The sequence below is a fragment of the Theropithecus gelada genome, chromosome 20, assembly GCF_003255815.1.
Source record: "Theropithecus gelada isolate Dixy chromosome 20, Tgel_1.0, whole genome shotgun sequence".
Lineage (NCBI taxonomy): Eukaryota > Metazoa > Chordata > Mammalia > Primates > Cercopithecidae > Theropithecus > Theropithecus gelada.
This window is the reverse complement of record NC_037688.1, coordinates 14,757,589-14,778,843: the sequence shown is the minus strand read 5'-3', so window position 1 is coordinate 14,778,843 and position 21,255 is coordinate 14,757,589. Positions and strand designations below refer to the sequence as shown.

The window sequence follows — 21,255 nt, the reverse complement described above, 5'->3', positions numbered from 1 at the left end:
AGGTGTGAGCAATCCCACCTGGCCAGGAGTACTCTTTTTTAAAAAGCACTATTAAATCATTTGATTAGCTTAAATCAGCACATTTAAGCAGGGCACAACTTGCTAAATCAAGTCCTCTAAAGGGCTCACGTTTCAAGACTTTCTAGTAAAGCTCAATTGAAGATAGGGTGACAAGATGAGACTAGAGGAGGAAGGCAGAACACAGCTCCACTGCCCCTCAGGCTGCATCCTTCCTGGAACATGGAATCCTACCGATAAGCAGCAGTTGGTCCCATTATCTACAGATTATTTCTTCCCAAAAGGTAACAATTATTTTAACAACTGGGGGATGGTGGGGATGACCACACCCTGTGACAAGACAGAAACTTCTCCTTACAAGCAAAGGCATCTTTGGGGACCCTTTGGGGAATCTTAACATTCTGCTGGGAAAGAGTCTACCTCAGGGATCCATCCATCAAACCAGCAGAGCAGACCGCTGCCCAGTGTCTCAAGGCTCGTTGGCCCATTAAGGAACAAACACAACCTAATTTCCTCTCTGGTTTAGTTCAGGGCTTTGGGATTGCTGGTGGGGGAAACGGAGCAAATGATGGGTGACAACTACTGCTCAGGGAGCAAACACCCACAGTGCTGATGCCATGTGGTGGTCTGGATTCTGTACACTGCAGACTCAGCATGTGACCCATGAGCTTGCCTGGCCAATTACCTTCATGAGTGGGGAAGAGTGATGGGGGTCGTCTGAGCAGAGGAACTGACCACCAGAGAAGGGAAAGACAGGTTTAAACTTATTTCTAGGAGGGATGTGTATAAGCCCGAGCAGTCAACTCACAGTGGAGCAGTTACAGAGGAGTGCAGTGGCAAGGTTTACCCCTTCCTCAAGTGCAAGTTGGGGCACCTGCAACCTTCTTTCTTAAGGCTTTTTCTAGGTCTATGCTTTTATCTCCACTGGGATTGCAAGAGAACAGCAAACTGATGAATCCTGCAATCAGAGCTGATGATTTGGGGGATGGTCTTGGACCATCTGGACTTAAGTCACACCCAAGAAGAGGAGGACATGGAGTGCTTGATATTTCACACACAAATCTTACATCTTCTAAGGCTGAGGTTGACTTTCACATTCAAATAAAAATGTGAAAATGAATCGTGACTCTGCTATATAGAATATTATATCTAAATAAAAGTAACTCCCAAAGGCTTTGTTTCCTGGCTCATTTTGGGTAAATTTTTAATTATTTAAGGTCAATTTAACCAAATAATGAATATCTACATAGCCTCTCATTCCCTGGCCCAAGAGCTAGTGACAGCATTCCCCATTACACAAATAAAAATGTAAACAAAATTTCAAAGGAAAAAAAAAAAGAAAATAAAAGAATGTTGAAAAGAAATACAAATCAAAGAAATTTATTGGTGTTGACAAAAATACATAATACAGAAACCAAAACAAAACACAACAGAAACAAAACCAGAAACCCCACCCTAGTGGGCCCATGTGCCTGATGTACTGACAGCGTGCCGACCCAGACGTCCCCAAAGCATAGCACTTAATTCATGAGGACCTCCATCTGCACCAGCCTCGCATTGGTGTCCCCAGACGTTCGGTAGGGTATCATTCCAGCAAAGGTAATCAGAGTTCGGGCTTGACTTCGGAGTTGCTGAGAGAAAAGGGAAGGAAGCAAAGGAAATTGGTTAACTTTTGAGTCAGGGCACTATTCCATGTTCTTCCATCCTCCACCCTGGGGTGTCAGGGACAGATCCCTGGTGGGTGGATGACAGTCGTACCCTCCTCTGTCGTATTCCTTCAGCATGACACAAAGTTAACAAAGCTCGTCCCCCGAGGCCCCTGTTCCACAGGCATCCAAACCCATTTACTAAGCAAAAAGCAGATGGGTTTGCCAGGCAAGCCGCCTCGCCCCAACACATTAGGCTAGCTTTTGACACAGCCCTGAGCTTCAGAACTGCCTGCTCCAATTTTCAGAGCCTCTCTCTCTGGCTGGTTTCTGTCCATCTGCTTTCACAGGGATCTGAGTCTCCAGAGCCCCATGAAGCCCTTGTAACACCGGAGGCAAGGGCTATGACTGTGCAGCCCCACGCCGGCTTTCTTCCTCCCATGCATCTTTCCTCTTCCTTCCTTTCGTTCCTCCTGTTTTCTCCCTTCCTGACATACATGCTTAGCCCTTCTTTCCCCAGGCAACAGTATTTATGGAATTCCTGGATTGTTCCAGGAGGGAAAAAGGTGGCCCTACAAATTTAAACCAAATCTGGACTAGAAAGGGAGAATCTACAAACACCTTTCTGGACTAGTAACAAGAATTTAAAGAAAAACTGAAGAGTCATCTACTAGGCTTACTTAAGGACCATTCCAGAAGAAAATTGAAAAGCAAATGCTTTTTACCTGATGTGTAAAACAAACTAGCGAGTGCATGTCCTTACTAATGTCCAAACAAAAAGAAATCTGACTTTGTGATAGGAATACCCATTGTATTTTCTTTAGAAGTGAATGAAAGTGCATGGGCTCTTTGAAATGAGCTCTAGGGATGTTCAAGTAAAAGGATTCACTCCCTTACTGGGCAGTATCTCACTTTAAACCATGAAACCAAGGACATCAGTGGGCCTGCAGACCTCTTGGGCATGCAACTTTTATATATAACCTTTTACTTAATCCTATTCGCCCCTTACTTTCAGAAAAAGAAACAAAAAGGAGAGTGGTGGGCAAAAGGCAGGCAGGAGAATGATCTTCAGACATGGGACATGGCCTGCCAGGGACCAGCTCCTCTCAGTGGGCAAGCCTGCCTGAACTGTAAGTGGCACACAGAGCACCAAGAAGTATCCACTATCTCAATACTCACATTCACAAACATCACTGCACTGGGTTTCTATTATCAAAAAAGATTCCTGCCAAGTGGTAGGCACCATGAGCCCACTGCTGGCACATCTGGTGTTTAGATTCCTATCTGTCCAGGGTAGGGAGAAGACCAGCAAATGCTCTGGTGCGCACCTGGATGGGCTGACCACTTCAGTGGACCACTCTTGAGCACTGTTACCCACATTCCTAAAGGTGGAAATTTCCACCATCTTTCACTAAGCACAAGTTCTATCAACAACAATGCCTGTGGGGTCACAGTGGAAAGAGCTCACAGACATCCTCAGAGGCAGAAGACAGAACAAGGCTTCTTGGCTGCCAAAACCAAGTCTGATGTTAGACACTGAGATCCTGAGAGTCTCATCAAAAATTAAGTGGAAATGTTAAAGGAAAGGTAATTTTAAAAAACATCATTGTGGGGCTGGGCACGGTGGTCACGCCTATAATCCTAGCACTTTGGGAGGCCGAGGTTGGGGGGATCTCTTGAGCTCAAGAGTTCGAGATCAGTCTGGGCAACATGGCAAAACTCCATCTCTATATAAAGTACAAAACTCAGCTGGGTGTGGTGGTGTACACCTGGAGTCCCAGCTACTTGGGAGGGTGAGGTGGGAGGGTGGCTTGAGCCCAAGAGGTGGAGGCTGCAGTGAGCTGAGATCATGTCACTGCATTCTAGCCTGGGCGACAGAACCAGGCCTTGCCTCAAAAAAAAAAAAAAAAAGAAAAGAAAAGAAAAGAAAAGAAAACACCATTGTACTATCCCCTTACGGTTTAATTGCGTCAAAAAATACCTTTGCTCTTTTTTTTTTGTAATCAGACAACATATGCTGTGAGCCCCAGGGTTCTAGCTACCTGGATTCCACTTGACCCACGCACTGCCAGAGGTCCCACAGGCAGCAGAAAGGGCACAGGTGTCAGAGACCCAGCCTCCAGACATGGCCCCTTCACCTACTTGCCACCTGAGGGCAGTTGCTTCCCAACTCCACAGCTCAGTTTCCTCAGCTGTGAGAGGGGATAAGATGCTGTGCTAGTTACCTCTCTAGGGTCACTGTGAACACCGTGACAGGAGAAACAAGGGTTCACATTAAATTAATGTGTTGATCAAAAATAAAGTATGGTTTTAATAAAAGTGTTCACTAATGAGCTAGGACTAACAAAATAAACTTATCTTTTAAAATGTGCAGGAAGTTCTTAAGGAGTCAACTAGAAATTAGCATTCTGTGTGATCTGTTAAAAGGTAAGATTTGCAGACCTAGCACATCTTTTTATTTTTTTAAGCTTGAGAAGAGCAGCAATCCCTTTAATGTTTGATTTCCTCTGGGAGCCCCCTAACACGAGATTTATCCAGCTGCCAGGTACTAAGGAGAAAGAGCAGTTTTGGGTCATGTGGTCTCTTAATAAGAGTGCAACGGATTCCAAACCAGAAAGGTGGTGCTCAGCAATGTTTCTCGTGAATGCTGGGATCTTACAGAGTCGCGGTCCTCGATGACTCTCTGGGGCCTGGATGATGAGGATGGACTTGTCCCCTTGAGCCTCTTAAACTGTGTGAACAAGATGTTCATGGTGGCAAGAAGCACTTCTGAGAGGTTGTGCCTGATCTACACAGAGAGAAAAACGGAGTAAAGAAAAAGAACCAACCCTTTCAGGCCAACCACAGATGGAGGGACGGTGGGCTGCTCCAGGCGGGCCTGGTCGCATCACCCCTCACCATTACCAGGTGGAGAGCCACACAGTCACCCAAAAGGAGCTGATGGCACTGAAACATCAAGTGTGAGAAAAAACCCCAAGCAATGCTGCTCAGGTCAGGTGGTTACTGTTTCTGCTCCTTTATGCTGTTTATGCTGTTTTTCCCTTAGTCAGGGGCAGCAAGCCAAAAAAAGCATGCTGACATCTGGTTAGCATTAGGCTTAGACTGGCCAGCAGAGTGGATGCCAATACATAATTTGAATTTGAATGTCAGGAGGTACAGGTGCACATGCTACTTCTCCACAGTCCCTACCACTCCCCACTCTCTCAAAGTCAGTGGGCTGTTTCCACTGGATCTGCATGGCCCTACCAGAGTCCTTGGGAGTGTCTACAAGGGCAGGCCCTGGTGTACTACTTTAATCTCTGATGCAATGAAGGATGTATTCAAGGAAAGGCTAGAAATAACAAAGGAGCAAGTGGCTAAGGGTAGAAACCACAGCAGGTATAAAGGGAAAGTCAGCAAGGGGTAAGACCTTCTGAACTGTGTGTACCATAGTAGTCAACATCCCTCTTCATGTGCAGAAGTGGCCTTACTTCTTTCTCTGAAACAGAAACTTTTTTTTTTTTTGAGACAAAGTCTCCCTCAATCGCCCAGGCTGGAGTGAAGTGGTGCAATCTCAGCTCACTGCAACCTCTGCCTCCTGGGTTCAAGCGATTCTCATGCCTCCGCCTCCTGAATAGCTGGGACTACAGGCATGCACCACCATGCCTGGCTAATTGTTATATTTTTTAGTAGAGACGGGATTTTACCAAGTTGGCCAGGCTGGTCTCCAACTCCTGACCTCAGCTGATCCATCTGCCTCAGCCTTCCAAAATGTTGGGATTATAGGCGTGAGCCATCGCACCTGGCCAGAGACATTTTATAAAAGGCATCTGCTCAATGAGGAATAATTTTAAACTGAAAAACCACTAGTGACATCCCAGAGCCAGGCAGTTGGTTCTAGCATAGTGTTGAGAGCTGAGTTGAGTGTTTGTAGTTCTAGAGATGAATTTACCTGGGCCACACACTGGAATGACTCGGGGAGGTCTGGGCTGCAGCAGTCAGGGAAACCAGAATCTCTGGGGTCTGGGCATGAGAGTTCTTAGAAACTCTCCTAGAGATGCCAGTATGCAGCTCAGCTGAGCACCCTGGGCTAGATGTTGGCAATATGCTAGAAACCCGACAGACAGTGGCTCTGGGGCTTATGGGGTGATAGTCACAGTCACTGAATTTGCTTCTTTAGACAAAACAGATCAGGGAGGGCAAAGGTGGCAGTGCATCATGATGTGTTTCATGTACCCAATGGAACTACTTAAAGATGATCAGAGTTAAGCACCAAAATACCCTCTAGTACAAGTGAATAATAGAAGAATTAAACCAGACTTCACAGGATCAACCAGAAACCTGTTTCTCCCAAGAACATGTCAATCACTGAAATGACCGTATTTTCTCAATCAGGAATTCAGACAATAATCTGATGGGGATGTATGCACTCACAGAAAAGCCAGGCCAAGGTATTTGAAAGGGAACCACTCTGGAAAACTCAGTCTGGATAGTTACTGTAACTAGAACTCTTAAAGCTGTTAGGTACAGGAAAAGAAAAAGCTTTTGGTGGAAGTGGGGAAAAAGGAATTCCATAACTCAGGAAGAAGGAACTTACTTCATCACTGAAATTTCTGAAGGCAGCCACTCTCTCTTCCACACTTTCCTGATTCAGGGGCACCAGCTTCAAGCGCTCAATTATCTGTTTAAAACAACCACCAGCCCCATGTAAGACAATCATCACAGTCATTTCATCTCTCTACATGTAAAGTCAGCACCCTCACATACTCCAAAGGGCTTCTTCATAGAAAACACCATTCTCCCTTGTGTACACACAAAGGCTTTGATTCTAACTAGCTAACTTAATTCTTATCCTCATTTTCTGACACATTTTTTAAAATTCAGAGATTTCAAATTACTTTGAGAAATGTATCTGTTTTCAGATTAAAGGGGAAAGGAATAGGGGGAAAAAAATAAAGCAACACAGGAAATCCTTTTAAGTCCCAGGATTGTACTTGTCCTTCTTCATTTAACAAACATACTGGCAACAGCTCCTTTGTTTTAAGTAAATTCCATGCAGTGTTTTGAATTTTCAAGGGTGTACATTAACCTGCACTTCAAACACCTTTCCTGAAACTTACATCAAAAGCTCTATCAATATGACCACTATGATACTCGTCAAAAAAGGTGATCAAGTCCAAAAGAAGATAGAACGTGGAGTCCACAAATTTATTTGCACTTATTCCTTGAGCTCTATACCTGAAAGACAAAAACGGGGTGGGGGGAGTGAGAGTGTATCAGGAATTTCTATGTAATCCGTAACTGTGGAATAGCATTTAAAAAGACAGTGGGGTGTGGTTCATGTGGCTCATGCCTGTAATCTCAGCTACATGGGAGGCTGGGGCGGAACGACTGCTTGAGGCCAGGAGTCAGAGACCGGCCAGGAGTGAGAGACCAGACTGGACACACAGCGAGACCCCATCTCCACAAAATATTAAAATATTAGCCAGGTGTAGTGGTATATGCCTGTAGTTCTATCTCCTCAGGAGGCTGAGGTGGGAGGATTGCTTGAGCCCAGGAGTTCGAGGTTACAGTGAGCTATGACTGCACCACTGCACTCCACTCCAGCCTAGGTGACAGAGGGAGACCCTGTCTCAACATACAAAAAATACATAAAAAGCATCAAAACCTCTTGAGCTCTCTGGGTGAAGTTAATTAAAGAGTGTAAAATGGTGTTTATTTTGAAACAGCCAAGCACTGATAGTGGATTTGGTATGAATCCACCTACAGGTACTCCACATGGAGCGTGGTTCTCCAGCCTTGACCATCATCTCAGCATCCAATCTTCATGAAAGGTGGGAGGTCCTGACGGGCAAAAAGCCGAGCGGCCATCACTAGGGATTGTTTGCTAGGTGGAGATATCTCATTTACCAAAGAATGCTCTTTTGTGTTACCCCGGGAAAGCACTCCAAACCCAGTTTTCTCTGGGTCATTTTATTAGCAATATCTATAGAGAGCACAAAAAGTAATGTTGTTAGCCTCGGCCTGGGACTTAAACTAGTTAAAAGTCTGATAATTCAGTTAACTCACTGGGGATCCAGGTTGTCTGAAACACTGGCCACGACACCTCTAAGAATCTCCCCCATCCAACTATCACTAGCTTTGGTCTTGAATGCCTTTGAGAGGGCTGATGAAAGTATACAACAGTATATAGGTGAGCATAATGCCTAGAATTAAACTTCATGTGCATGACTAAAATACTGAGATGCCCTTTCATACCCATTTCTTTGGCAAAAATGTTAAGTTTGATAGTACCAAGTGCTAGTTCTGATGTGGGGACAAAGGAACTCACGCAGTGCTGGTGGCATGATGAGTTAGAAGAACCACTTTGGAAAGCTGTCTGCTGTTACCTAGTAAAGCTGAACATGCATTTGGGTAGGCAAAGGTGGCCTGGCACTGGCAGTGGCACCCTCAGGGTCCCATGGAGTCAGCTCCTGGCTTACCGTTCAGCAATGGAGAGTGCCATGTTCTTCAGCCTCTCCTTGTTGGACTGCGGGGCACTGATCTGGGGGACGACAGGGCTCAGCAGTTTGTTCATCAGTTCCAGTACCTTGTCAGCATTCTGCTCACGGTTTTAAAATTAAGGAAGCAATCAATAAAATAATCAATAAAAGGAACAAGTATATAATGCCCCCTACCCACCAAAGAGAACTTTCTGGGGTGATGGATGGAAATGTTTGGTATCTTGATCTGGATGGTGGTTACAAAGATATACACCTATGCACAATTCATCAAGCTGTACATATAATTATTGCACATTTTTCTACATCTTAATTATACCTCAATCAAAGCATTTTTTACCGCCTCCCAGGTTCAAGTGATTCTCGTGCCTCAGCCTCCTGAGTAGCTGGGATTACAGGCATGCACCACCATGCCTGGCTAATTTTTATATTTTCAGTAGAGACGAAGTTTTGCCATGTTGGCCAGGCTAGTCTGAAACTCCTGGCCTCAAGTGATGTGCCCGCCTTGGCCTCCCAAAGTGCTGGGATTACAGGCGTGAGCCCCTGCACTTGGCCTATAGCTGTTTTTTTGGTCTACTTTTCTCAGCTGATAAAGGAGAGAATGTAATCTTGTTTAGGTCATAGAATCCTTAGCAGCTACCATATGTTCTTAGTCATCATTTGTTCTTAGGTAGAAACATGTATTCTAGTCATCTCAAAATGCCCAGCTGTGGTCTTATTTTCTTTCACTCCTTCCTGCACACTGATGTGGTCTTATTTTCTAATACTACTGTTCCCCAGTGTGTCTGTGGCTGCCAGGGTCAGCATAATGCCATTTTCAACAGTGGCTTCACCATGGAAATGTGATGGATGCTAATTCTGCTGCCAAGTGAGACAATAGTTCAATGCCTGCAGGACATCCTTTCAATATGTTGTTTGGTCAGAAAAATCTTATGGGAAGAAATACAGCTGTAAAATGGGAATTCTGTCCTGACTGGACCATTAACTGTCTAAGCACTAGAGCAAACGCCTCTACAGGGAGGGTGCTACAACAATGACACTGTCGAAGTGGCTGCACATTTAATGCCGAAAGGCTGGCAGACCTGTGAAGTGCAGAAGAAGGAAGCAGGCACACTTTACCTTGGCAAGGTCATACAGCTTTGCTGCCTCTTCAAACAGTCCTTTATTTTCTGCCACGGAAGCAACTTTGTTGATAATAGGCTTTGTGTCACTAGTAAACTTATCTATGACTCCAGGCTGACAAGACAAATTATGGAGGGGGAGGAAGAGACAGACGGGTGCACAGAGCTATTATTTTAAACAAAGAGATGCAATTAGGACCCAAAAAATACTTCAAGTGAAATTGCTTGCCCTGGGCAATGCATGTACTCCATCAGCCAGACTCTGGCTTTCTTGAAGATATAAAGTCCTATTAAAACTATAAAAGAGACCAAGGAAACTACACATGAAAGGGCAGACTTACTAGAAGCACAGAGGAGTCAGCAATAAGACATCTGTGCTTTCTAATTTTCCAAAATGACCCAGAGAGTCAGTGAAATCAATGATTTTAAATTTGCTGATGAGTAGGAACCACAGAGAAAAAGCAGGAGGCTTAGAGAAAATATCTGAAAGATTTTGGATTTGTTTTCTAAGACAGATGGCAAAAGGAACTCAGTGCTGAAAAAACACATGGCAAGTGGTAACAGGACATTTCTTAAAAAAAATCACCATCAGCACTCGACAGCAACTAAATGCTCAGGAGAGCATGAGAGAGGCCTTAGGTATCCTGGGAGAATGAAGGCAAGTGCATAATATCTCTGCCTGGCCATTCTGCTTCTCCACCGGCACTGGACTCTCAGGGCTGGACCAGGTCGAGGTGACTTGCCCCGCCACTTGGGAGGCAGGAGAGGATAAGGTCTTATCTATGTTTCCAGCTCTGTCAACTCACACACACTGGGAGCCTCCTGGCCCCAGTACAGCCTGTTAAAGAAGAAACTATGCAAAGCACTCAGTACCATGCCTGGTGATTGTCATCGCCCAATAACCAAGGCCACCGTCATCAGCACTGTCACTTGCCTTTCTTCTGAGGTAGATGCTGTGAGCAGTGTGAGCTCATCTACAGATTGCTGGGTCCAAACCACTCATTTTTACAAATGAGAAAAGTCAGTCCCTGAGGGGCAAGTGACTTTCTAAAGGCCACAGGGAGATTCAGGGCCAGGACTGGTCTCTGACAACAGGATCTCTGACCCTCCTGCCATGACAACCAATGGGCATAGTGAGTCCTGAAATCCCTCAGGCCTTCCAGGAGTATTTCCAGGGTCACTGTGGAGTTCAAAGCCCTTGGAAACTGCATTTTGAAGGAGGTCAAGTGCACATCTAACTTTTCCATCTTGGGAGAATGGGTGCAGTAATCAATTTCTTTTTCTTGCATGTTTTCTGAGCCAAGAATGGCAGAAATGTATAATAGCATTCTCAGCTCAAAAAATGACAGGCATGAACAAATGAATATTCTGAACATAATAAAAAAGCTTTGTAATCACAAATTAACATATTTTAAGGAGATATAAAGTGTGTGTAAAACCAAGGTCATCATCTGGGCCCATAATTTTAATTCCATTTTTTAAATTAAGCAACTCTGTTCAGATTTGCATCTTTAGTACCTTGAATCTTAAAATCTAAGTGTATTCTTTTGATATTTATAAATCCCCAACAGCTAACGAACATTTCTCTAAGGATGCATTTAACTCACCTTTCTACTTCCGTCATTCTCTAGTTTCCCAAGAATCATATCGAACTGTGGAAGGAAAAAAGTTTACTCAAATTATTGGACAAAGATATAAACATAATCCATAAGTCTTTAGAGAAAAAAGAGAGGAATCAAATGGGATGAATGGGATAAGTCTCACGCAAACTAAAAATCAGTGTGACTGAAATAAATATTTTCACTGTTAGAAACCAATGAAACTCTAAAAACTCCCTAGGCCTTATCCACCACAACCATATTGAAGTAAACATGCAGTACGGAATGAACATGGGAACATGCACACTGAAAACCATGGGGAGGAGAGAAAAGGAAACCCACTTACCTCTCGGCTTTCAATCACAAGCTCACTCACACAGCGCAGAAACATGTTTTCTCCTTGACTATCTTTCTCATCCCTGTAAGGGAAAAAAGTCAACTCAGTTTCTAGTCTGGACATAAGGTCTCTAACGGTCATTCTCAGAATGGCAGAAATTGAAACTAGCTGAAGTAAATGGTCAAAAGCAAACGTTACCTGAGGAAATAGAAGTACTGGAGGGCCTCCCTTGGGTCCGTGGACTCAAACTTCCGGGTGTATAGCATGAGGAGTCGCACAAAGTTCAGCCGCCGCATGCAAGGAGGGTCACCAGGCTCGTGGCTGACTGCATCGTGGGGGTCAGAATGGGTCACAACCACACTGCTCCTCTGACCCATGCAACCCAGAAACTATGGAAGCTGAATCCACAGACCCAGCAGCATCTACTCCTGCAGCCCAGTCAATGTTTGCCAATATAAGCTTTGGCCAGTCCCTTTTACCACCCTATCCTCAATTTGTCCCCAGGCCCAGCGTGGAGAAAACAGCACTTTGCCGTAAATTACTAATATGTTGGTCTCTGAATGAAAAGATAATCCAACTGACCATTATGGCACATGCTCTGGGATGACTCTGCTACACCAATAAGGAACCCGCAGCCATTCATCCACATTTACTTCCTCTCTCTCCCCTGACTCTCTCATCCCAGTCTGGTATGCATATGCCTGACTGGGGTTTCCAATGTCATTAAAGCCAGGGCCCTAATGGGAATCAGACCCATAACTCTAGGGGCTGCTTCTTCACCATTTTCCAGGCAATCAGACTGGCCACAAAGCTAGCACTTTGAACAGCACTTTATATACTTAACTTCCAAAGGAATACCAATGCTTGGGGCGGGGAAGCAAGAACCCCAACACTAATCATCTAAAAAGCTCAACTGTCCACATGCTCTAAAATGACTGGTACCCTTTGCTCAAATCCTTATTGGTTGTGGTTTTGTGGCCACCGTCGCCCAAAGAGGGACGTGCTGTGGTTACATTACTGTAAACCCAATCCCAAATACTCACGGAGCTGAGCACTCTGTCCGGAGGACTTTAAAAGCAACTTCAGCTCAAACAGCACCAGTGCTACATGGACAGCATGGCAGCGCAGCCGCTCCATGCGGAAAAGAAAGGCAATTGCTGCTTCAAACTGCGCTGTCAGGAACAGGACTTGGAAGTAGAGGAAAGGTTGCTGGTTCACCGTAAAGTGGGACTCGCCTGGGAGAGAGGAGAGGAGAGGAGATAAAACCAACTCAGAAAGAAGGTGCTTACTGGTGGCCCAACCCCCAGGCAGCAGCCTGTGAGCCCACAGGACTAGATGGGCAGGAAGAAAGCACCAGCATGAGCCTGAATTGATCAAGGGGGCCCTGAATACAGTAAACTGCCATGTGAAATGTGACCTGGCTCCTCCATCTTCTCTAGACCTCATAACATTACTAGAAATTTGACTGTGCTGTAAAACTCCAGCTGCTTGCGTTAGGTGGGAGAGAAACAGAGTTAAGGATCTTAAAATGGACCACAGAGAGTGTCTATCTCCTTTACCCTGTTAAGTCACTCAAGGAAAGAAATGCAGATTTCAAAAGAGTTTCAGTTTACTCATAGTCACAGAAATCTGAATGCAACAACTGGTAACCATTATTTGGAATCTTCTTTTCTTCTCAGTTTTTAAAAAATAGGGGGGAAGAAAGAAGAAAGGCTATTTCTGTCTCTCTCCTTTGTGCTCAGATCTAGTGACTAGTAAGATCTACTAGGAAGCAACAGCTACGTCTTCTTTGTCTCTCTCTGAGCATATGTCTACTAGAACAGTTCAAAGAATTAGAGAAAATAGATTATTGTGTATGACCATATAAGTTTTATGCATTACTTAAGGCCACATGCCCTTTATTTGAATTTGGAATGGTAGGTTTGCTGTTTTGCCTTGACAATCTATAGGAGTTTTGAAAGAAAGACAAAAGTTCAGAGATGAAAAATTTTCCCAGAGGAAAACTGAGGTAGTCACCTTAAGTGGACAAGAGAAGGGAAAGGTGGTTATGTCCAGGATCTTACCATAGTCTTCCAACAACTGTTTCTGGAACTGTGAGAGAGTCAGCCTGTCTTGTGGGGAGCTGGTGCCATCGTCGTCAAAACACACTTGGTTCAACTAAATCCCCAAGAGAAACACATGCATTAGTACAAACTACACCCTGAGCCACACGCACAGAGTTGTAGCTGTTCAGCAGCCATGCTCAATGATGTCAGCTGGAAGCTGTGTTTAAGGCTATGGTTATGAGCTGGGAATTACACAATAAAAAATGGGGACAGGAGACGAGGAACCCGCTGGTCCTGATCACCTTATTGGCATCATACATTACGCAGGTAAAATCTTTCTGGGGACGTGAGCACAGAAAAGGGGTAAAGCCCTGTGTGGGCAGAGGAAACCGTGCCTACCTTCAGCCACAGGTAATCCTCAGTTTTGTCTGCTACTTCACTCTGGTTGTCGGTGACGTCACATCTGCCAATGATACAGTACACGGCCCGCTTGTAGGGATCTGTATTGTTCCTGAGGGCTCTGCGGTAATGCAGCCGGAGCTTGTTTTCTGTAGCTGGGGACAATCTACAGACATAAAGGAACAGACAGATACACACTCAATAAAAATCCTCAAGGATCTGAAAGCATCCCAAGTCCCAAACATATAACAGCAGGGAAGCCTTCCTTCATCGGGGTAAGAGAGACTGTCTCTGCCCTATCCCCTCCCCTTGGCACCATCACTTTAACCTGACTTGCAACTACCAGCACCTGCATCTATTGGCCTGCCAGTTTTCTATTTGCTGAGGCCTTCATGGACAGGTCAGAAATGCCAGGGAATTAGAACTCCATTCCACACCCCAGCAGCACTCAAGCAGCGATGGACAGGAGGGAATCCTTCCCTTAACTGTCTTAGCTCCTCTGTGGCCTCCACACTCCCTTATTCATGTGAGATCACCTCCTAAAAAAACAACTTGCACTCAAATCTCCTTCTGGGGGAACCTTAAGACATTAACCCTACTTTAATTCTAATATGAGCAAGACAGGGGCTTGTGGTTTGAGGCAATCTCTTGACATGACATTATTAATGCTAGCAAGAAAAGTATCCTAGTTTTTCACAAGTACAACTACAGTAACTGCCATCATTTCTTCTACATACATGTACATATATATAATAACCTCAGTTTGAGTATGAACTTAAGTCCAATTACATTAGCAAAATCCAAGGAAAATTAATGCTTAGCAGTTCCTTAATGCAAGAGAACGTAAAGACTTAATGAATTAATTCAATGATTATATTTCAATTTTACTAACTTCTAATTCTAGCCTTTAAGCTATGAAGTACATGACAACATATTTCCATACTGGAAGCACTAAGTGTTAACAAATGTAACTTTTAAAAAGTCCCATTTTATAAAGCATCCTTGATGTGCCTTAGATTTACGGAACAACTCACATCATGCTCCTGAGCCAGCCCTTCCCTTGTAGGAACAGGAAAATTCCCAAACACAGATGCACGCATGCCTAGACATCAGCATCAGAATGGGGCATTCTTCTAATCCTTTCACTCTTTATTCCCAAGAGAGTTCTATTTGCTTTCAAAACCTCCTTTTTCCCCCAGGCAGAAACTTGTTTTGGGCCTGTCCAGGGAAAAGAGAATAACGACAGGGAAGGTCGCCCCACCTCATTCACCATACCTTCTGTCCTTGCTGTTCATGTACTCCTGGAACCAGGTTTTAAACTCTCCCAGCTGGTGCTGGGCTCGATTAACTACCTGTGAAGCGGCAAGCAGGTCTCCACAGCGCATGCAGTAGTAAATTAGTGCCCACACAGGATGGCCTTCTACCTCTCCATCCTAAAAGAGGAACAGTAAGTGCTCAAAATAAACAAAAAAAAGCTGAGCTGACTGCTTTCATATGTGCTAAAACCAAGCTAAGCCCCTCTCCTTAAAATAAGTCACTTAATGTTCACAACAGCTCCCTGCGGTGAGAACCATTAACAGCCTTTTCCTCCCTGTTTTACAAACAAGGAAACTGAGGCATGGAAGCGTTAAGTCATCTGTCCAAGTAAGCTGTTAAGTAACAATAAGGCTCCAGAGCTTTTCCTCTGAAGCGCTATGTACCCCACCTGATCCAAAGTTACCCTGTGGTTTTTCCATGGAATCCCAGGGGCCCACAGTAACTGGGTGACGTTCTTTTGTGATAACATATACACATGCACTCCTACAACCCCCACAAAGCAAGGGCTAAAGATGTCACTGACCAGTAAGAGACTACCCTTATAGTACTCAAGTTTATAAAACGTCATACTCAGTATCTTGGTGTCAGGTACTGCTGGGCACTAGGGGATCTGAGAGACAGCTCTGTTCCCACTCTCTGAATACTACAGCTTATTTATCCCAAGTCTGGTTTTGCCATTTGTCTGCACAGCGGCCTGCGCTTACGCTTCTCTCTTTGCTTTTCTTCAACTCCTCCAGAAGTAGGCCTCAGGCCTCCTTTCTTGGCACTTCCACCCTTCCCTCAGCAGGACTCTCTCTAAAACCCAGATCTGAACTTGCCCACTTAAACCCCTTTGAGTTGTTTAAGTCCAAAGTGCTGGGCCTGGCACTTAAGGCCTTCACTAGTGGGCCCCAAGCTTGCCAAGCCCTACTGTGCACCCAGTCCTCCAGATACTCTCTCCTGCCTCCATGCATTTGTGCATGTGTTACCTCCTCCTGGTACTCTTTTCCAAAACTTCAGGTTGGTGAACTCCTATTCTTTAAGAGCAAGTGAGAATCTCACCTTCTTTATGCAGCTAATCTCGTCTATATCCTGCCACCCTTTGCATAAGGCTCCAGTTTAGCACTTTGCATTACTGTATGATAATCTCCCCAACTGGACCATGAGCTGAGAAGAGACCGCATCCTAAAAACTACATTCAACTCCATTCTTCCAGCTGTTTTAGTCAAAAATCTCAGAAGTCATCCCTGACTCTCACACTCAAATCTACGTTCTTCAGCAAGTCCTACTGGCTCAGCTTTCAAAACATGTCAAGAACCCAATGGCATCTTCTCCATGCACTCTCCTCCACCCTGGGCTGAGCAACTACCACCATCACCTGGACTTCTATACTACCAGCCTCCTAAGAGGTCTTCACCTTCTGTCGTCACCCCTCTCTGAACTCATCTCCATACAGTAGTCTCCACACATATCCTCATTTTAACTGAAAATGCCAATCTGAGGGCAACTGCTCTGGGGGTGTAACTGATCACACAGAGAAAGTTGTCAGTACCTGTAGTCCAGGCAAGGGAGCTGGAAGTTTAATGTTCAGGAAACTTCGAACCAATTGGTAAGTCCCAGGCACCCCTCCCAGCTGGGCCTGATGCAAATTTCCAAAGACAGTCACAAGGGTGTAATTCTTATAACTGGAAAAATTTTAAAGGAAAAAACAGGGAAGATTGAAAACATTTATTACACATCTCTATGCCCATATCCATGACATTACACTGTAGCTTGGAAGGGCAGGGCCTAGACTTCAAGCTCAATGCAGAAGAGGAAACAGTACATGCTTAATGAAGCAAACTATATTATTTACTCAGTGGGCTGTGGATCACAGTAGATTTCTCATCACTGCGGAAACTCAAAAGAATCCCTGGAGGAACACAACTGTGGACTTCAAATACATTAAGGGTGGATATACAGAATAATAATCGCTCCAGCTCACAGGCTAATGCTCTGGTGGGTTCTTGTTAAACTTTTTATTTTGAAAACTTTCAAACCTACAAAAAGTTAAAAGAATAGTTCAATGAATGCACATAACCTTTTACCTAGATTCACCAATTTTTAACATTTCTTTATGTTTTCTCTCTCCACACACACATAACATACACACTTGTGCTTTTTTCTCCCCCCAAACCACTTGAAAATACGTTATAAAAATCAGGGGCTACTTTATCTGTAAATACCATATGGCTCTGAAGAACTAGGACCTTCTCCTGCCTAACCTCCATATCATTACGATACCAAGAAACTTAACATTAATTTCTTATTATTATCAAAAATATAACCCAATTTTTTAATAGTTTCCTTTACAGTTTTTAAATCCAGAATCTCATCAAGAAAATATAATTGTCAAGCCACTTTCCCTTAATCTAAGATAATTCCATTAATTCCATCATTATTTTTCTTTCATGACAATGATCTTTTTCTTTTTTTCAAGAGGCAGGGTATTGCTGTGGTTCCCAGGCTGGGAAGCAGTGTCTATTAACAAGTGCTCTTATTTTTTTTGAGATAGATTCTCACTCTAGACGCCCAGGCTGAAGTGCAGTGGCGTGATCTCGGCTCATTGCAACCTCCGCCTCCCGGGTTTTCAAGCATTTCTCTTGCCTTAGCCTCCCAAGCAGTTGGGATGACAGGCGCGGGCCACCAAGCCCAGCTAATTTTCGTATTTTTAGTAGAGATGGAGTTTCACCATGTTGGCCAGGCTGGTCTCGAACTCCTGACCTCAAGTAATCCACCTGCCTTGGCCTCCCAAAGTGCTGGGATTACAGGCAAGAGCCACCACGGCTGGCCCATAAGTGCCTTTAAAGCACTCTACAGCCTCAAACTCCTGGGCTCAAGCAATCTTCCTGCCTCAATCTCCTGAGTAGCTGGGGCTAGAGGTACATGCCACCATGCTCAGCTGGACACTGACCTTTTATTTATAGAGTCCAGGCCAGCTGTCTGGTAGAGTATCTAAGCTGGATTGTTATTTGATTCAGGTTCAACTTTTTTGACAGTAGCCCTACATAGCTAATGCTGGCATTTCCCACTGAATCCCACAATGACATAGGTAGCAGGTTTGTTTCTTTATTGGTAACACTAGATTTGATTCACTTGCTTGAAAGGTGTCCATCAGATTTCTCCATTACAATTTATTATTATCTTTGTGCTTAACAAGTAATCTGTGGGGCAATACATGAACGTCATGTAAGTATTCTATTCAACAATCTTTTACTCAACGGTTTTACTTTCCATTGATGGTCCTTGCTGGACCAGTTATTACACTGGTGGTTGCAAATTGATGATTTTTCTACCATTCCCTCTTCATTTATTTACTAGCATGCTTCTTAAAATCCTCTGTAGTAGTTTTAAGTGTTTCCATACCAAGATTAAATAGTCCAATTCACAGATACCCAAATATGTGGTTAATGTAATAACTTTCTAAATATAGTATGTTCTTGTCAAAAACCACAGACTACCTCAAAAAGTCAGGTTTTCAACACCAGGTTAAGTAAAACAACAGAGAGAGTGAAACAAACAACCTAAATCTTAATAACAGGAAACAGACTCAACAAAAAAAAAAATTTTTTTTTTTTGAGACGGAGTCTCGTTCTATCCCCAGGCTGGAGTACAGTGGCGCCATCTCGGCTCACTGCAACCTCTGCCCTGCGGGTTCAAGTGATTCTCCTGCCTCAGCCTCCTGACTAGCTGGGTCTACAGGTGCGCACCATCATGCCCGGCTAATTTTAGTATTTTTAGTACAGAAGGGGTTTCACCGTGTCGGCCAGGGTGGTCTCAATCTCCTGACCTCGTGATCCGCCCGCCTCGGCCTCTCAAAGTGCTGAGATTACAGGCATGAGCCACCATGCCCGGCTGACTCAATGAAATTTTATGCGGTTATAAAAAAAAAAAATACTCAGACTTCAAGAACAGGGGGGAAAAAAGAAATATAACAAGGTAATAGGAGCCTCTAGATGGTATACGGGTCCTCCCCTCTTTTTTCAAGTCTTATTTTTAGCATCTTCCAAAGTTTCTATAATAAGCATGTATTATTTTTATAATGAAAAACAAACAAAATTTAACAAATGTTAATGAGTTCCCCATCATTGGAATTTTTATTTATTTATTTATTTTAGACAGAGTCTTGCTTTGTTGCCCAGGTTGGAATGCAGTGGCATGACCTCGGCTCACTGCACCCTCTGCCTCCTAGGTTCAAGTGATTTTCCTGCCTCAGCCTCCCAAGTAGCTGGGACTTGTGCCAAGCGTGTACCACCATGCCCAGCTAATTTTTGTATTTTTGTATAATCGGGGTTTCACGATGTTGGCCAGGCTGGTCTCGAACTCCCAACCTCAGGTGATCCATCCACCGTGGCCTCTCAAAGTGCTGGGATTACAGGCGTGAGCCACTGCGCCTGGCCTGGAAGTATTTATAAGCAGAGGTTGGATAAGAAATTGAGGAGTCCTGTAGCAGCCAGGACAAACAGATGCCCACTATGGTCTCTTCCAATTTGAATTAAGACAGTCCATGTGCTGACAAGGGCCTAAACTGAAGAAGTCTAAATTCCTTGAGGGCTAAGATATATATATCATGCCTTAAATCTTGGAATGTGGCAGGGAAGAGACAGACCAATCCTACATTTTCACAACATTTCAGCCTTATAATTGAAAAATTATTTAGGACTGGTCTACTTTGCCATCTGATGCATTGCATCACTTGAACTATTATATGCATACTGTCAGTGAATGAGCAGCAGAGAAAAATATTTTAACACTGAGTATAATTATTCTAAAATATCCCCTTTATCAAAGGTGACAATGAATGCTTACAAAAGATGCCATCAGAGAGTCATGCCACTAGAGTGAAAAATAAACTTAAGATTACAATTATGAAAGGAAATTCCCAAATAGCTCCAAGAAGCACTGTTAAAGAAATTAATGGAACAAGATACTTTTAAAAACTAAACGAAAAGACTTAAAGAAATGGACTGGCTTACCAGCGATTTAAAACCAAGGAAAGCAGCCTAGTACCACTGGTGAAGTCAAGCACCAGTGTTAAGGATTAGAGTGATCAAGAAAAAAGCAGTCATGAGCAGTCATACACTTACACTCACTGAAAAAAATAAATAAAAATAAAAAAAAATCCTAAGCCAGGCACGGTGGCTTACGCCTGTAATCCTAGCACTTTGGGAAGCTGAACCCAGTGGATCACCTGAGGTCAGGAGTTCGAGACTAGCCTGGCCAACATGGTGAAACCCCATCTCTACTAAAAATACAAAAATTAGCTGGGCATGGTGGCAGGCTACCATGCTACTCAAGAGGCTGAGGCAGGAGAATCGCTTGAACCTGAGAGGTGGAGGTTGCACAGAGCCAAGAGCACACCATTACACTACAGCCTGGGCAACAAGAGCGAAACTCCATCTCAAAAAAAAAAAAAAAAAGCTGGGCATGGTAGCACACACCTCGGGAGGCTGAGGTGGGAGGACTGCTTGAGCCTGGGAGGGAGAAGTTGCAGCGAGCCCAGATTATGCCACCACACTCCAGCATGGGTGACAGAGCCAGACCCTGTCTTACAAAAAAAAAAAAATTCCTAGAAGTTTTTATATAGCAAAAGAAGTTCTGACTCATTTTGCCGACTGGTAACGAATAAATGCTGCTACATATGTAGGTTCTTTACGGCTGAAGATTGATAAACCCAAAACTTAATCACAAAAATTCAGCCAACGCTTAGAAGAATTATTTTATAAACCCTTTATTCCTATACTAGGAGAATAAAAATCCATTTTGAGCTCCAGATTTTTCTTAACCAGGGAATGGAAGCTAGTGAGTGTAATGTGTCTGATGGTGTTCATTTCAGTAGCTCTCGTCTAATTAATATAGTATTTGGTATAAAAACCTATTCTCCGCTGTACCAAGTTTGAATTACCTCAGTAACATACAAGGAAATCTTCTGACTTCCTAATGAAGTATTGTTTTATTGACAAAAGGCGATCTCACTGCAAGGCTGCTGGCAGGTGCAGAGGCTCAGTGGCAAAGGCCTGTAATTTTGCAAGTGTATTCAACTTGGCTTTCTCTTCTCAAGCCAGCAGGGAGGGGCCCAGCACCCTGTCTCTAAAATAAAGAGATTCTATTGCACACTCATGGCAATCCCTGCTGGCCAATTCAGAATTGGAAGGAGTATCCACAGGGAGGGATGATGGCATGGGTCCTACTAACGAAGGGAACAATACTTTGGGCACAAAGGCACTGCCACAAACCCCTCAGTGACCAGCTCTGATTGGTGAGGAAGTGGCAAAGA

General features: G+C 43.9%; 1 protein-coding gene across 3 annotated transcripts in view; it reads right to left on the bottom strand.

Moving 5' to 3' along the window:
• Positions 1-1,371: 1,371 nt before the first annotated feature.
• The window catches only part of NUP93 (nucleoporin 93), a 113,650-nt gene continuing 93,766 nt past the window's right edge, over positions 1,372-21,255 (bottom strand). For all 3 annotated transcript variants that reach the window (XM_025369714.1, XM_025369715.1, XM_025369716.1), the window contains 14 exons: positions 16,492-16,624; positions 14,919-15,076; positions 13,644-13,809; positions 13,263-13,356; positions 12,243-12,434; positions 11,398-11,524; positions 11,209-11,281; positions 10,872-10,916; positions 9,263-9,379; positions 8,126-8,244; positions 6,764-6,881; positions 6,241-6,324; positions 4,324-4,452; positions 1,372-1,649 (listed from right to left, as the gene is read on the bottom strand). In XM_025369714.1, coding sequence (XP_025225499.1) covers positions 1,539-1,649; positions 4,324-4,452; positions 6,241-6,324; positions 6,764-6,881; positions 8,126-8,244; positions 9,263-9,379; positions 10,872-10,916; positions 11,209-11,281; positions 11,398-11,524; positions 12,243-12,434; positions 13,263-13,356; positions 13,644-13,809; positions 14,919-15,076; positions 16,492-16,624 — 1,666 coding nt within the window. In that variant the 3' untranslated portion in view covers positions 1,372-1,538. The remainder of the gene's footprint in view (positions 1,650-4,323; positions 4,453-6,240; positions 6,325-6,763; positions 6,882-8,125; positions 8,245-9,262; positions 9,380-10,871; positions 10,917-11,208; positions 11,282-11,397; positions 11,525-12,242; positions 12,435-13,262; positions 13,357-13,643; positions 13,810-14,918; positions 15,077-16,491; positions 16,625-21,255) is intronic.